Genomic DNA, 14914 nt, shown 5'->3' with positions numbered 1-14914 from the left:
GAGAAAAAATCACTGTGCCAAATGTAAAAAGACAAGTTTGACAAGAAAATACATGTGATAGCCAAGCTGTTTACAGCATAACAGAATGGTGGTGTTATAAAGGCATTTAAGAGCATGTTTCATTACTTTTTTTTTTTTTTTTTTTTTTCACTGAAATAGACAAGTCTATTAAAAGTATCTACTCTTTTTTGTTTTTCAAATTTGTTTTCCTCTGTGGCAGGCTCTCTCTTTTTCACCATGTTACATCTTTCACAAGTGTTCCAGCCACACTGAGCTCTTCTTCAGGTCTGGGAAATGTGCTCCCAGCATCACAGCAAAATGCAAGATGGAACAGATTGTTTAATTTTAAGTAGAATATCAGGGTTGGAAGGGACCTCAGGTGGTTATCTAGTGCAACCCCCTGCTCAAAAAGCAGGACCAATCCCAAAACAGATTTTTACCCCAGATCCCTAAATGGCCACCTCGAGGACTGAACTCACAACCCTGGGTGTAGCGGGCCAATGCTCAAACCACTGAGCTGTTCCTCCTCCTCAGTAGTTAAATTCATTACTGTGCTAGACACTAAAAATCATGGACTGAAAGTGACATTGGATTTCTGGCTTATTACAACAATCTGTAACCCACTAACCCCCTCTTTTTGGGCTATGGACTGCAGAGGTGTTAAGGGACCATTCAAGGTCTGTTACAACATGTGCTAACTACTTATGCTAAACAATCTGCTCCACCTTGCGTTTTGCTGTAACGGTCGGAGTATCTTGGCTCAAAAACTTCTCTCTCTCACCAACAAAAGTTGGTCTAGTAGAAGCTTTTATGTCACCCACCTTGTCTCTCTTGTACAGTGTTGCCTGAGCCATACAGAGGCTAAGTGACTTGCCCAAGGTGTCACAGTTAGAGCCAAGTCCCAGTCTAGTGCTTTAAGTACAAGACCATACCTCCGCTCCTTTCATTAGGGAATACAGTGCACAAAGCCCTAGTAAACATGCTGCAGGGAACAATCCTTCACTGCCTGCAGGGTGGGTTAGAGAATGGCCTGTTTTTTCCATCTGTGATTTGGCAGTGGCTTCTTTTTTGTTCTGGTTCCTTGGTGGCTGAGAGTGAGCGGCATCCTCCAAAGCACCGTACATGGAACCTTTCTGACTTATGGGGAGCTGGTCACCTGACGTGCAGCAGCAAATGACGTATCAGGAGATTCACCCTTTGCGGAGAGCCAAGGCAAGGCACATGCGCCCCTTACCCTGAGTGGGACATAAGCAGAGAGCATAGGCCAGGCATGGGCTCCTCCCTACTGGGCTGGATTTCACCGAGAGTCCATAAGGTTGGTGTATTTAGAATGATTACTAGCTTTGTCTTACTTTTAAAGCTTCCTACTGGATCGGCCGTGGTTTGGAGGTTCCATCCCAACCCAATCAGTGCCCCATTTATGCTCCCTTGCCCTCAAATCCTGCTGTCTTTTGCAGCATTTTCGTGCGTAACGGAGAGAATTAGCGGTGATGTGGGAGCCATGCACCATTCCTTTCAGCTTCCTGCCCCCTTCTAATTGCTGGATTTCTGTCTCCCTTCCTACAGGGGAGGCCTGGCAGCTGGAAAACGATTGTGTGGAGCCTCCTGGGGATACCACACCCCGGCCCCAGCTCTGCACTGCCATGGACGAGGCCCCATTCAGCCACTTCCGGACGCACTCCTTCTACATGAGGAAAAGCCTATCTATGGACAACCACCTGAGCTCCCTCAGCTACTCTCTCCACCCGTCGGAGACGAAGGCTGATCGTGTCAAAACCAAGCTCAGGAGGCAGTTTGTGAGTACTTGATGGGAGGGGTTGCTCCCCTCCCCCCCCCCAATTCCCCCCAATTCCCATAGTTTATATTGAAGGTTACCTGCACACGGCACACATTTTCAAAAACAGTGACAGGCTGGATGGTTATTTTTATTCAAAACATGTTAAAAAATAGTTTGGCTCCCCAGCTTGGTCAAACAGATGGCAGTAGCATCGTCTGCAGTTTGGCAAAATCACGCCCCAAAACCGATTTGTCTCGTTTGTCAGGTTTTTAAATCCCTACTGTTAAAAGAAAAGATCTCATCAGCAGGGGCGGCTCTAGACATTTCGCCACCCCAAGCACGGCGGCGTGCCGCGGGGGGCGCTCTGCCGGTCGCTGGTCCCATGGTTCCGGTGGACCTCCCACAGGCATGCCTCGTGGAGCCGCGGGACCAGCGGACCCTCCGGCAGAGCGCCTCCCGGGGCATGCTGCCCCAAGCACGCGCTTGGTGTGCTGGGGCCTGGAGCCGCCCCTGTTCATCAGAGACAGCTCCTGCTTAGGCTGGGTAATGCAGTGTGGTAACATGCTATCTTGTCACCTCTGGAAGCTGCCATTCAAATCTTGTTTTTATTTTTTAGGCCTCAGATAAAAATGGGCTTGTGTTCTCATCCCAGTCTTTAATCCTCAACACGCAGTTTGGCCTTGTGGTAGTCTCTGCTTAAAAAAGGATCCAGGCCTGGCATAACAGCAGGGGCAGCAGGTCAGAATGGACAGGATGAGGAGGTACCGGGAAGATAGAAATACCTATGGGTGTGTTAGCAGAGCTATATGTGGTCCTAGCACTGAAATAGCAGAGGATGCAGCTGAGGGTGGCGGGGACTGAAAGAGCAGGAGGATGGGGTTAGGAGTGAAAAACGCTGGCAGAGCCTTGGAAAAGGAGGCAGTATTGCAGGCTAGGCTAGAGGCACCTTGACAGATGTAGGTGCATGTCTGGGACTGTCATAATGTTGGGCATGCTGCTGCATGGTGCATTGGCAGAGCTATGTGGAGCTGAGAACTGGGATCACCAGGTGAAGATGAAGCTGCATTGGCTGGTTGCATACATAGAGCTTGCACGTGACCTGTCTCTGCTATTCCAGTTTCAATGTTGCTATTTACTGTCTTCCATAAGCAATAAATTAACTCCATCTAAAAGGGGGCTTGGGGGTGAGGAGGAAAGCTGGGGTCTACTGTTGTCATTTGAAGACTAAGACTAACAGAGAAAAAGCAACCTATTCTCTCCCCTGCCCTGCCCCAAGTAAACCAAACCGCTTGCATTAGCTTTGCTTCTGACTTGGCATCATGGGGGGCAGGGGGCAGAGTGTAGTACTTTGCCTAGGAGTCAGTCCTCTGAGAGTGATTAAAAGAGGATACAGGAGCAGCACCAGCCAGGACATGAGGCAGTTAGTGGAAGTTTTCTGTTTAAAGTTTAATGGGTTTGCTGCTTTTCTTTCTGAGAGACACCCGATATGGACATTGATACAGCTGTCTCCCTGGCTCATTACTGGCCTCAGGGTTGTAATGAGGGGCTCGGGTAACCCTGCAGTGAAACTCAACGCTGCTGAAGCTGGAGTTGATGTGGGCATGGAAATGATGGGAAAGAATGTGAGGACTGGAAGGGGGTTGCTGTGCGCCTACAGACAGTGAGGTAGAGAGAGCAGAGCAGTGCTCAGCACCTGTGATAATTGTGTAACTTTTGTTGTTTCACCCCAGTGGTTTTAAGAGTCTTTTGTTGCAGCAGGGGGCTTGGTAACTTTTCTTCTCCTGTAGCCAAGAGGAAGAGCTGCTTCTTCTGGTGATAGACCTGATCTTGCTTCTGTTCTTCCATGGATAAGCATGTTTTCTTGGGAACTGCTTTTATAACCTCATTTCCTTGGGGCAATCCACAGTCACTCTTGGCTTGGAAGCATTCCTGAGAGATCCCAGCAGAGGATTTTTTCCCTCCCTGTTGTGTGTGCACATCCCTGCTGCATTACATGTGTCCCTGTGTTTGGATGGGCAGTAAAATGTGATTTTTCTTTCATCTCCTGGGATGACAATTCTGAGTTTATCTATGGGTTGTTGCTTTTTCATATGGCGATAGAAGCGGAAGCCTGCAGTGAATTTTTATGGATGCCTGTTAAGATCCCAGTGCTGTGAACCACAAGCAATAAACTAAATCTCTGGGTTGTGCGGTTTTAGAGGTAGGAACCGGCTGAAACCAGCTACTGTGGGCACCAGCATAAACAGCGCAAGGTTTCTTAGCAGTAACTGTAAAGACATGTTTAGAGGGAGACTCTTCTGCTGTGGGGTAAGAAATGGAATCTCTTTTCTCTGCCAACTTCTTTGTCCTTTAAGCCGTACAAGTTTTCCCACCTCTACCTTTGTGCACATATCAGAGTGTGAGTGAAGGAGAGGTGATTATGAAGAGACTGATATGGAGGCTTTTCCTGTATCAGAGGCTCCTTTTGCTTTTCCAGATCAGATCAGTTTACCCTGAACAAAGTATAGTGCCTTCTGCATTAGCATCGTGAGTAATAAGTGCAGTGGGACTGTGATACTGGCCAGACGTGGGCATGGAATATTAAGCAAACTCCTTTAAGAGTCTCTGGGATAGAAATTCCTCTGTGCCCTTGGGTCTTGCTGCTCCTGGCTTATGACAAGCGGGTAGCGCTCCGGAGTTCTTGACTATGGAAACAGTGAAGTGCCTCACAACAGGGTGGCCTGAGTTTCTGATGTGACAGACGCCAGTGCCCTTGACCATCTGTTCCTTCCTGCCTTCTCACTGATTGTTCTGGCCCTGTAGCATAGCAGGTGGTGGCAAATGCCAGAGGCAGAACACGGTCCAGATGGGACATGGTCTAAGGCCTCATGGCACATCCTAGGTGCATTCATTCTTTTTATTACACCTTCTGGAACCTGCTGTTGGGTTTTTTTTTTCTGTTGAAAGATTTTTCCCCTTTCAAATTAGCTCAGATTGCTTGTTCTGAAAACAAAAGCAAGTTATTTTTGTACCATGAGCAGCTTTGCTCCTTTTTCTGTAGGGCTTCCTCTAGAGCAGTGGGTTTTTGTATGCCTTTTTCTTAAGAAGACTGGCAAGAAAGACTTAAAAATAAATCCTGCTTAGGCACCTGTATGAGCAGGCTAATTTTCAAAACTCCCATTGAAACCTGCATCTGATTTAGAGATTCAGATTTAGTGCTTAGGGCACCAGCCCAGACTGAGATCTGGGATCAATCCCCTGCTCTGCCACAGCCTTGCTGTCTGACCTTGGAGAAGTCACTTAGCCTTTCTGTGCCTCCATTTCTCCAGCTATACAGTGGGGATAATAGCACTGCCCTGTCTCATAGAGGGGTTGTGAGGATAAATACATTAAAACTGTGAAGCGCATTGAGATCTCCTGCTGAGAAGTGCTATAGAAAAGCTAGCATTATCAGATACAGGACACCTACTTGTGAAAATCTTGCCCCTCTCCCCCGCCCAATTGTTCTAATGGGAAGGGCACATCCTTCTTCTGTGCCAAGGTCAAGAAATGCTCCATAACACTAGACAGAATGGAAAGAATTCTTACCTGGTGCACATGTCTTTACCGAGACATACTGGGTGCCAGTGCTACCAATTGTCAGTTCCATTCTCTCCTCTCACCACTGCATTCTGTTTTAAGGTTCGATCCTGCCCATTGGAGTCAATGGGATTTCTTTATTTGATTTCAAAGGAAGCAGGATCAGGCCCTTAAAGCTGAGTGGCAAGCCAACATAGCTGATTAGCATTGTCCATCCAGGAGTGTATTGGTATTTTGCCAGGTATTTTTTCTCATTATTTCCTTTCTGAACTGCTTAATATTCAAAAAGCATATTGCTGTGGGCTGTGATCTCAATGGATCTAACTGGTATGGTAGGGACATCCTGCCTGGGAGAGTGCTTGAATGGGGAACTTCAGAGGAAATCCCAGCTGCGGGAAATGGTGATGGTGATTTATTAGGTAGGTTCTGCATCAGACCAGAACCAGTGCCCCAGTGTGGTGCTAGGGGGCACTCGCAGCTGACAATGCCATCTTTCAAATTAGAAGTGAAGATCCTGACAACTGGTGATAGACTGTGATGTCCTTAACTATTTTGCAAAAATAGCTATGTCTCGTGTTAGGCTCAAATTGCAATCAAGGTTCAGCAGTTACTTCCATCTACCTACAATCGCCCCTCAAACTACATGGTATTGTCCTCACTTTCTATTCCAAATTGTTGTGTTGTGTTGCTGTGTGAAGTTAACAGCTCCTGTGTCCTTCCTCAACAGGTGCTGCATTTCAGGGGTAGGTAGAGTGATTTCACGTCTGTTAAGGTCTGTGATCTGCTCCATCTGTTTTGAGGAACAATAAAACATCAGATGATAGGAGATGGTTTTAATTTTTCTGTGATGGCATACTTGGGACTTCTTAGTAAAGTCTCTGATCAAAACTTGATTGAGTTTTCAGTATTGCTACTGCTATCCAGTTTTTAATGTTTAATTACTGATTTTCATTCTTTTTGTATTAAAAATCAGCCTGAAATGCTTCTGCCACATGATGCAGTTGCTCCCATTTCTATCTCTGGGAAGCATCTGTGATCCTGGTGTGGTGACTCAGGTTTATGCTCTGCTAGGGTTGCTTGAGGATGTGCTATCCAGTAGAGAAGGGACTGGGGAGGTACAGTAAGTATAGAGGGAACACTTAGTGTCCCAGGGACCTATAGTGCATACTCCTGGTACTAAGTACTGGGTCTAAACAGTTTTAAGCCACTGTATAGAACAGTAGTCGTGGTCATCTTAAGTGTTTAATGCATTCCAGCCACATCAATTAATAGATTCCAAGGCCAGAAGGGGCTATTGTCATCCTTTAGTCTGACCTCCTGCATAGCACAGGACTCTGCTGTGGACGTCAGGGATTCTACAAGGAAAATAAAATTGGAAGCTCATTACTGAGAACGAACAAGTGTCTTGGGCTTCATAGTGCTGTCTCCAAAGTGTCAGGAATGTGCATGAGATGGTATCTGTGTTGCTAAATAATCTTTGAATTGCAGTGTGACCTGGTGGATAAAGCACTGGACTTGATCCTAGTTCTACCACTGGCCTGCTGGGTGACATTGGATACATCCCTTCCCCGTGCCATGCCTCAGTTCCCCCATCTGTAAAGTGGGGATAATGATAGTTACTTTCTTTATAAAATGCTTTGAGCTGTCCAATGAAAAATCAGGTGATATTATCTATTAAAGTCAAGGCAACTTCACCATCACCAGGATAAATCAACCCCCCCCTGCACCTGTTCAGAAGAAGTGTGCTTTCCCTAGGGATCAATAAGGTTTCTTTCTGCCCCCACCTCCTTGAGGTGATTGCAAAGTACCACCCGTGCAGTCCGTTGAGGTGAAGGCTCAGTCGCTAGATTCTTGGACTCAGAGGCTACGATTCTCTGTCATGGAGCCAGCTAGCAGAACATGCAGTTAGTCCCACTGATGTCAAATGAGGGACCACTTGTACAGATTATTTTAATTTGCATAATTTGAATTTTAAATGAATTCCCTTTCTTGTGATTGTCAGCATAGATTCTTCTTTTAAATAAGCCCTTCCCTTTAACTCCTTTAAGGCTTGTGTGATGTTAGTGAAGTGTTGGCCTTAGGGGGTGAGTGAGGAACCTTTGATTGCTTTGGCTTTCAGACTTGTACAGACCTTCTTGAGTTGCTCCCCCTTTTCCGAAGATGTGAATCAGTTGAGGCAGACAATCAAAAAGAACATGGCTCTGACCAAGGAGCTGGAAGTCCTGCTCCCCACCAGCTCCCCGGCTGCGTATGGGATACTCCATTAGGGTCCTGTTTACTGGCTGATTGTCACAATTGCATCGTGCAGGCTTCTAAGCCATGGTGCATGTTGTATTGATTTACCAGGTGATGGGCAAAGGGCTGGCTTTCATTTCCTGCCCAGTGGGCTTCACTTTCACTCACAGGTGCTTTTCCCTGCTCTCACTTTATTTGGAAGGAAAAGGCCTTTGAGGCTTATCTGTGCCTACAGTCCTGAGGAGGAGAATTGGATCTTATGGTGCTTTGCTTTGAAGAGCATGGTGATGCCTCCTCCTGCTTCTCTTGTCTTTGTGTTTATTGAGGGAAATTGTCATTTTTTTGAGTTTGGTGCTGGTGTGAAGTGCGGATGGCTCCCATCAGGCATGGCTACCAAACACAGTGGCCTTGGCTGAGGAAGCAGAGAATATTGCGGAGTGTTGTCAGAGAAAGCCAGGGGTTGTATTTCCCATGCCTTCCCCAGCAGCGGTAGATCCTTGTGGGAAGCTCAGGAGTGAATTGCTGTATAGCTTGGTAGTTCCCTGTTAGCAGATGCCCCCATCACAAGACAATCTCTCTTGTTGGTATCCTTAACAGAGAGGCCAAAAACTGAACAAGGCGTGGAATCCCAACACCCCTCAGTCCTAGAGGCGACCATCCAGTTTAAGGTGAGTCACAGTGGCAGGGCAATGGGTAGGAAATTTGCATTGCAGCAGCTTGTGCTGTATTTGTAAGGCATCCTTTGAGGATTTCCAAGTCCTTTGTCAGTGCTGTAAATGACTCGGCCTCTAGGCCAGTCAGTCTGGCACTTCTTGCCCGCACTGAATTCAGTGTTTTTTTAAAAAATTGAAACAAAGAGAAGCACTGAGTACTTCTCTGGCTTCTAGGAAAAGAGTGGGATAGTGTGTGTGTATGTAGTGGTAGCCCAGGGCAAATGCACACTCACTTCATTGCCATCCCAGAATCCCAGGTCAGAATTAAAATACCCTGGATTTCTTCTCTCACATGATTAATTATGGTAGGACCACAATTCCCAGGGATTTTCTGTTCATGCCGTCGTGTCTGCAGACAAGTGAACTTCACTTTGCTAAGGCCCCTACTACTGAGGTTGACAAGATCAGCTCAAAGCTAGCTGAGTTCTCCGTTTTGGGATGTATCTGTTTGAGTTCTCTGGTTGGATGCTCAAGTGGTTTGAACCGGGACTTCCTAACATGCTCAGTGCTGCTTCCTTGTTTCCTTGCCCCTCTTCTGAATGGGCACGTCTAAACTGGGAAAATAGGCTGTGTTTAAAAACATCCTAGCTAACATGCTTTGAACTATCATGTTTTTCAGTACAACCTATTTCCTAGTCTAGACAGGGTCAACGTCATATCCCCACATTCGATTCTTTCCTCAGGTATAGGCTTTAAAGAGGCGAAATTGCTCTACTGTATAGTAAGCAGGGCTGTGGGTGTGTTTTTCAGCAATGTCTTCTGGTTTTCATTATTCACCCTCTCTCCTAGCCTTGAGACAGAAGCAGTTGCTGACCCTAGGCTCCTCAGAAAGCCGCAAACTCCTCTGCTGGTTTTGCTGGGAATGTGATTTGTATCTAATGCTGGAAGAGCTGTACAGCATGTTTAGCTGATGCCTCCTTTCACACTATGCCCTTAACAGCACATTCCTATGTGGCACCTCATTAAGTTGGTTTGCTGTAGGTCTACAGCGTATGTCCCCTATTCCGATAGTAGCATTTTGGTGGTCTTGCTTATAGCTATGTAACAAGAGAGCCACTTCCAGCTCACATTGGAAATACAGAAAGTAGCATTGATGGTAATGCTTTCACTGCAAAGAGTTTACCAAGAAAAGATAAAGACAAAGTGCTGTTAGCTGCTCTCTCCCACCAGGTGCAAAGTACACAACAGGTGTGCAGCGATCCTGAGTGTCAGCACATAGATAATCCTTCATTATCTTCCTAAACTGCTGGTGAGCTGGCTCGCTTGATGACAGGTGTGTGCATGCATGGTGTGAACTTCATAAACCCTTAGACTGACATGCTTCTATGTCTTTGAGATTTCCATGTTTAACTGGCTTATGGGTTAAAGAAAACACCTTTGTCCCAGCAAGTGTGTTGGAAACGGGGGTAACCTGGTGGCAACTGGTTGCCACCATCTGCAGCACAAAGTGTGCCCCATGTAGTGTCTGGACCTGATGAGATAGCTGAATGAATCAAAGGCACAGGGAGACTGGCTTTCAAACAGGTGAGATGCGAGGAGCTGCGGCCAAACTGACTTCGTGCTTAGTGATTTACTTCTTTAAAATTAGTATTTGTTATTAATATTAGGGCCCTCTTGTGCTGAGCAGCGTAGCACCGAGGAGAATAAAGACACGTTTTGCCTTAAAGAGCTTACAATCTACGATCCCTGACAAGACACAGGAGGTGGATAAACAGACCAATGGGGCTGAGGTCAATAGGGAAGAGGGAAACTTGCTGCATGATAGACTTTTGTTTCAATGAAAGTGCTGAAGGGAGGCAAGGTCATTGTATTCCATGTAAGCTTAAGTAGCTTTCCCGTTCCTACAGAGTCAAGAGCAATCTAAAAGTTCCTCAACTATTGATGGACTTCAGAACAGTATTATGGAAATGAAAGAAGCAGAGTTCCACATAGAAACATTGCAACCTTACAGTAACAGTGAGTCATGTGATACAAGGAGATTCCATCTTGGAGTTTTGGTAACTAAGCAGCAGTCTCATGGCCTGTACCCTCAACTGGGAACCCCAGTGTAGAATTGTAACTTGTTTTACTGCACCCATCTCTGCAGTGGCTGAGTGTTACATGGATACATCAATGTTATTTCTGGTACAATACATGGATACTGAACAGGGGCTTATAAGTTACAAGCTCTGAAAATATTGTATTCAGTGGGGTATTAGAAGGTATGCTGTATTATGTACAGTGAGGTATTGAAAGATATGGCATATTATTGCACTTTGACAGCTGGGGTATAATTAATCTGTTGTAATTCCATTGACTCCAGTTTACACCAGGTGTAAAATTGACCTACTAGATTTAATTCTTTTTCTGTACTGGCTGCAAAAATATTGTATGGCTTACATTGTTCCAGAAATCCTCAGCAAACATATAGTTAGTTATTGTTTGTTCCCTGTTTTTTTGTGTAACAAAAACTAAAATGAAACGGGAAATTTAAGGCTTAAGCCATAAAGCAAGCAGGTCAAATGTATAATTGAAGTGACTGAGCAACACAATAGATGTCCTACTGGAACTGACCACATGCTGTCCTAACCTTCGCAAAGCACATTTTGAATGTCTCTCTTGAGAAGGTAAAATACAAAGTTATATTTAAAATATTTGTACGGGGTGTCATTTAATTACACCAAATGGTACTCTGGCAAATAGTCAGCAACTGAGCAATCTATCACTCATTGATGAGTGTTATGAAAAAACAATGCAAAAAACCCTAACAAATAATCCTCATAATAAATAAAATGACACTTTAGCCAGATAGCAGCTTATTCATAGGAGTGCAACAGGCAGCAGAACAACCCTTGGTAACAGACACTGAGTGGGAGAGATCAGTGAATCACTCCGTTTAGCAAATTAGCGAGTAAGTGAACCAACACAATAATCATAATAAACAAGCATGAGTAGCGCCAGACAAAATGTAGTTTATTCATTTATTTTACAAGTGCCTTTTTAATTATAATAATAGTTCCTAATGTAGTAGTAAGTGTTTTGTTGTGTGCGTAGTAAAAGCAGTGAGATGAGAGCATGCAGCAGTGAGATGTCTGCTAAAAGCGGGGAGAAATCTTTTTTTTTTTTATGGTAGCGAGTGAAGTGTGGATTAGCAAGATTGTACTGTAGTTACCAAAAGCTGGGCTGCTAAGGAGAACCTGGTATCTGGTGCAGAGATGCAATAGATCTGCTCTGCTCCCAAAGCTAAACAAAGTGGCAGGTTAGTGGTTAGAGGAGGTAAACCTGGGATAGAGGAGGTAAACCTGGTCTAAGATGATCACACCATTATCCGTCTCTGGTATTACAGACCTAAAGGGGCGGCTCTCTGCTTATGCAGCACAGAGTGAACTTAAAACAGCCAAAGGAATCTCCCCAGTGCAAAGCTGGCAGTGATAGTTCTGCTGCCTTCTGCATCTGTCATCTACTGTGCTGGAACCTACTGTGTGGCATATGGGAAGGCAAAGGCTTCTCTGAGGCAGGGAGGAGATGGAACATGTGAGGGAAGGGGAGGAGGCAGAGCTAGGCTCTGATATACCCAGTTCTCAGCTGATTTACGGTCCTTGGGAGATCGTTCCACTTGGGCACGGTGGACAATTAAGCCCAAATCTCTGAAATAGACCGGAGTAATGAATCACTGAAACAAGCATCTTGGCGTGGTATCCCCATTTATATACTGTTGTTACATGAAAAGGGTGTCTTACATTTTTAGCCCATGGCTGGTCTTTTCAAATAAGTAAGATGTAAAAGTGGAGTAGCTGTCTCATTGGTTTGATGGGGATATAGCAGCTCAGGGGCATACAATTCTCATTCAATTTAGCAGGGTTCAAAGCCAGACAAATAGCAAATCAATGACACATTTTTGTGCACCATCTGAGCAAAACCGTGCTAATTTGCTTCCAACTCCTCATTCTATTGTTCAATTTTCTGGGTGCTCTCCCTGGATGAACTCTGCCTAGCAGTATACTTCGCTGCCTGCTTTCATGCTGCGAGGGTATGCCTCTTGGCATCCCTCTTCCATTGCATTTATCTAAACCGCCAAGTGCAAGTAGAATGACTGTATCGCTAAGAAGCGGTAGGAATTTTTCTGGGAAATGTAAACTTGTTGGAGGGCTAGGTTGCTCCTATTATTCCGAGCTTTCATCCCAATAGCAACGCTTGCATTCTGTGCTGTTTAATGGTCTGCTTGCATCTTTGCCACTAAAATCAGGAAAACTCCTTGACACTGCCTATGAAATTAATATGCATCTTCTGTGCTAATATAAATCATTTATCATCTTAGAGTTTGTGAATGTGAACAATGGTTAAGACTGACTTGAGCCAGGGATGAAGTGACAAGTAATTTACAGCTCTTCTTCTCCCTCCCGTCTGCCCCCCCTCCCAGTTTGCTTGTACACCTGTCTCATAGAAGATTAGGGTTGGAAGAGACCTCAGGAGGTCTTCTGGTCCAACTGCCTGCTCAAAGCAGGACCAACCCCAACTAAATCATCCCAGCCAGGGCTTAGTCAAGCATGACCTTAAAAACCTCTAAGGATGGAGACTCCACCACCTCCCTAGGTAACCCATTCCAGTGCTTCACCACTCTCCTAGTGAAATAGTGTTTCCTAATATTCAACCAAAACCTCCCCCAGTGCAACTTTAGACAATTGTTTCTTGTTCTGTCATCTGCCACCACCGAGAACAGCCTAGCTCCATCCTTTTTGGAATCTCCCTTCAGGTAGTTGAGAGGCTGATATGAAATCTCCCCTGACTCTTCTGGAGACTAAATAAGCCCAGTTCCCTCAGCCTTTCCTCATAAGTCATGTGCCCCAGCCCCCTAATCATTTTCATTGCCCTGTGCTGGACTGTCTCTAATTTGTCCACATTTGCCTCTCTCTTTCTGTAGTGGGGGGCCCAAAACTGGACACAATACTCCAGATGTGACCTCACCAGTGTCAAATAGAGGGGAATAATCACTATCTGCTGGCAATGCTCCTACTAATGCAGCCCAATATGCTGTTAGTCTTCTTGGCAACAAGGGCACACTGTTGACTCATATCCAGCTTCTCATCCACTGTAATCCCTAGGTCCATTTCTGCGGAACTGCCACTTAGCCAGTCAGTCCCCAGCCTGTAGCGGTGCATGAGATTCTTCCGTCCTAAGTGCAGGACTCTGCACTTGTCCTTGTTGAACATCATCAGATTTCTTTTGGTCCAATCCTCCAATTTGTCTAGATTTCTCTGGACCCTATCACTACCCTCCAGCATATTTACCTCTCCCTCCAGCTTAGTATCATCCGCAAACTTGCTGAGGGTGCAATCAATCCCATCATTCAGATCATTAATGAAAATATTGAACAAAACCAGCCACAGGTCCGACCCCTGGGGCTCTCCGGTTGATACTGGCTGTCAACTAGACATGGAGCCTTTGATCACTACCCGTTGAGCCCGACGATCTAGTCAGCTTTCTATCGACCTTATAGTTCATTCATCCAATCCATACTTCTTTAAATTGCTGGCAAGAATACTGTGGGAGACCGTATCAAAAGCTTTGCTAAAGTCAAGATATATCACATCCACCGCTTTCCCCATATCCACAGAGCCAGTTATCTCATCATAGAAGGCAGTTAGGTTAATCAGGCATGACTTGCCCTTGGTGAATCCATGTTGACTGTTCCTGATCACCAGTCCTGCCCTGCCTCACTCCCTGCTGTTCCAGTTGGGAGCCGCTGTGCAGCTTTGGCGATCCTGACCTGCATACCACTTGCTGTCTCACACCTGCTGACACCTGCGCATTCTCTCCATAGTCCCTCAGCCGCTGACATGCACGATTAAAATTTGTTTGGCTCCTGTGTGTGTTTTGAGGTCACAAATTGCGCAGTAGATAGTGGCTCAGTCCCAGGGCTGCCATCAGGAGTGGACAAGCATATATGTCGACCCAGAACTGACCTGACCGAGGGACATGAGGAATAGAGATTTATTCTTCTCCCATGTACTCTAGCTAGAGAGCTAGTAGCAGCTCTGGGCCAGTCTGCAGTAGCTCTTTATAGCCAGCGCCGCATTAATGAGTTGCTCCTGGCTCACTGACCAGCTGGTGGGTAGACGGTGAGAAGTAGGCCATGCACCAGGGCTGTTTCTAGCACTAGCCATCTTGGCCCTGGTGCGGAGAGTAGAGAAGAGTTGACTTCTGGCTGAATGGAGCCGTGGGTAGGGGAGAAGGACCTGGACAGAACAAATGGAGGTGGTGAAAAGAAACAAGACCTAGACAGGGCAGGAGGGGAGAAGAGAGGTCACCAAGGGCAGACCGGGGAGACTTGGAAAGGACAGAAGGGAGGGAAAAAAGTTAGGTGGTGAGAAAAACGGATGCTAAGAAAGACAGTAAAAAAGGGACAAAGGAGACAGCGAGGTGGTGGTTATGTGGGAAGTCTGATACAGTCTAATTTGTATGGTAAGTTTGTTCAGTCTCTCTGATGCTGTGTAAATAGGGATAGTAGATGAGATTCTACTTGCTGGCATTGGGAGGTATAACATACCCGACCTCTTTGCCAACTTGGTCTGCATGCTCTGGATGCTCTGCCAGAACAGGGGAATAGGCAACTATTTGACTGGGGTGGGAGGGTGGAGTTAAAAACAATCAG

The 14914-nt window shown here is 45.7% G+C and overlaps 1 protein-coding gene across 7 annotated transcripts in view; it reads left to right on the top strand.

The window, feature by feature from the left end:
- LOC116836020 (ankyrin repeat and fibronectin type-III domain-containing protein 1-like) overlaps positions 1 to 14914 on the top strand; it is a 493838-nt gene that overhangs the window by 105825 nt on the left and 373099 nt on the right. For all 7 annotated transcript variants that reach the window (XM_032799361.2, XM_032799357.2, XM_075069366.1 and 4 more), the window contains one exon: positions 1567 to 1796. In XM_032799361.2, coding sequence (XP_032655252.1) covers positions 1567 to 1796 — 230 coding nt within the window. The remainder of the gene's footprint in view (positions 1 to 1566; positions 1797 to 14914) is intronic.

This window comes from Chelonoidis abingdonii, chromosome 9 (assembly GCF_003597395.2).
Source record: "Chelonoidis abingdonii isolate Lonesome George chromosome 9, CheloAbing_2.0, whole genome shotgun sequence".
NCBI lineage: Eukaryota > Metazoa > Chordata > Testudines > Testudinidae > Chelonoidis > Chelonoidis abingdonii.
The sequence above is the reverse complement of the archived record's forward strand: the minus strand, read 5'-3'. Positions and strand labels throughout refer to the sequence as shown.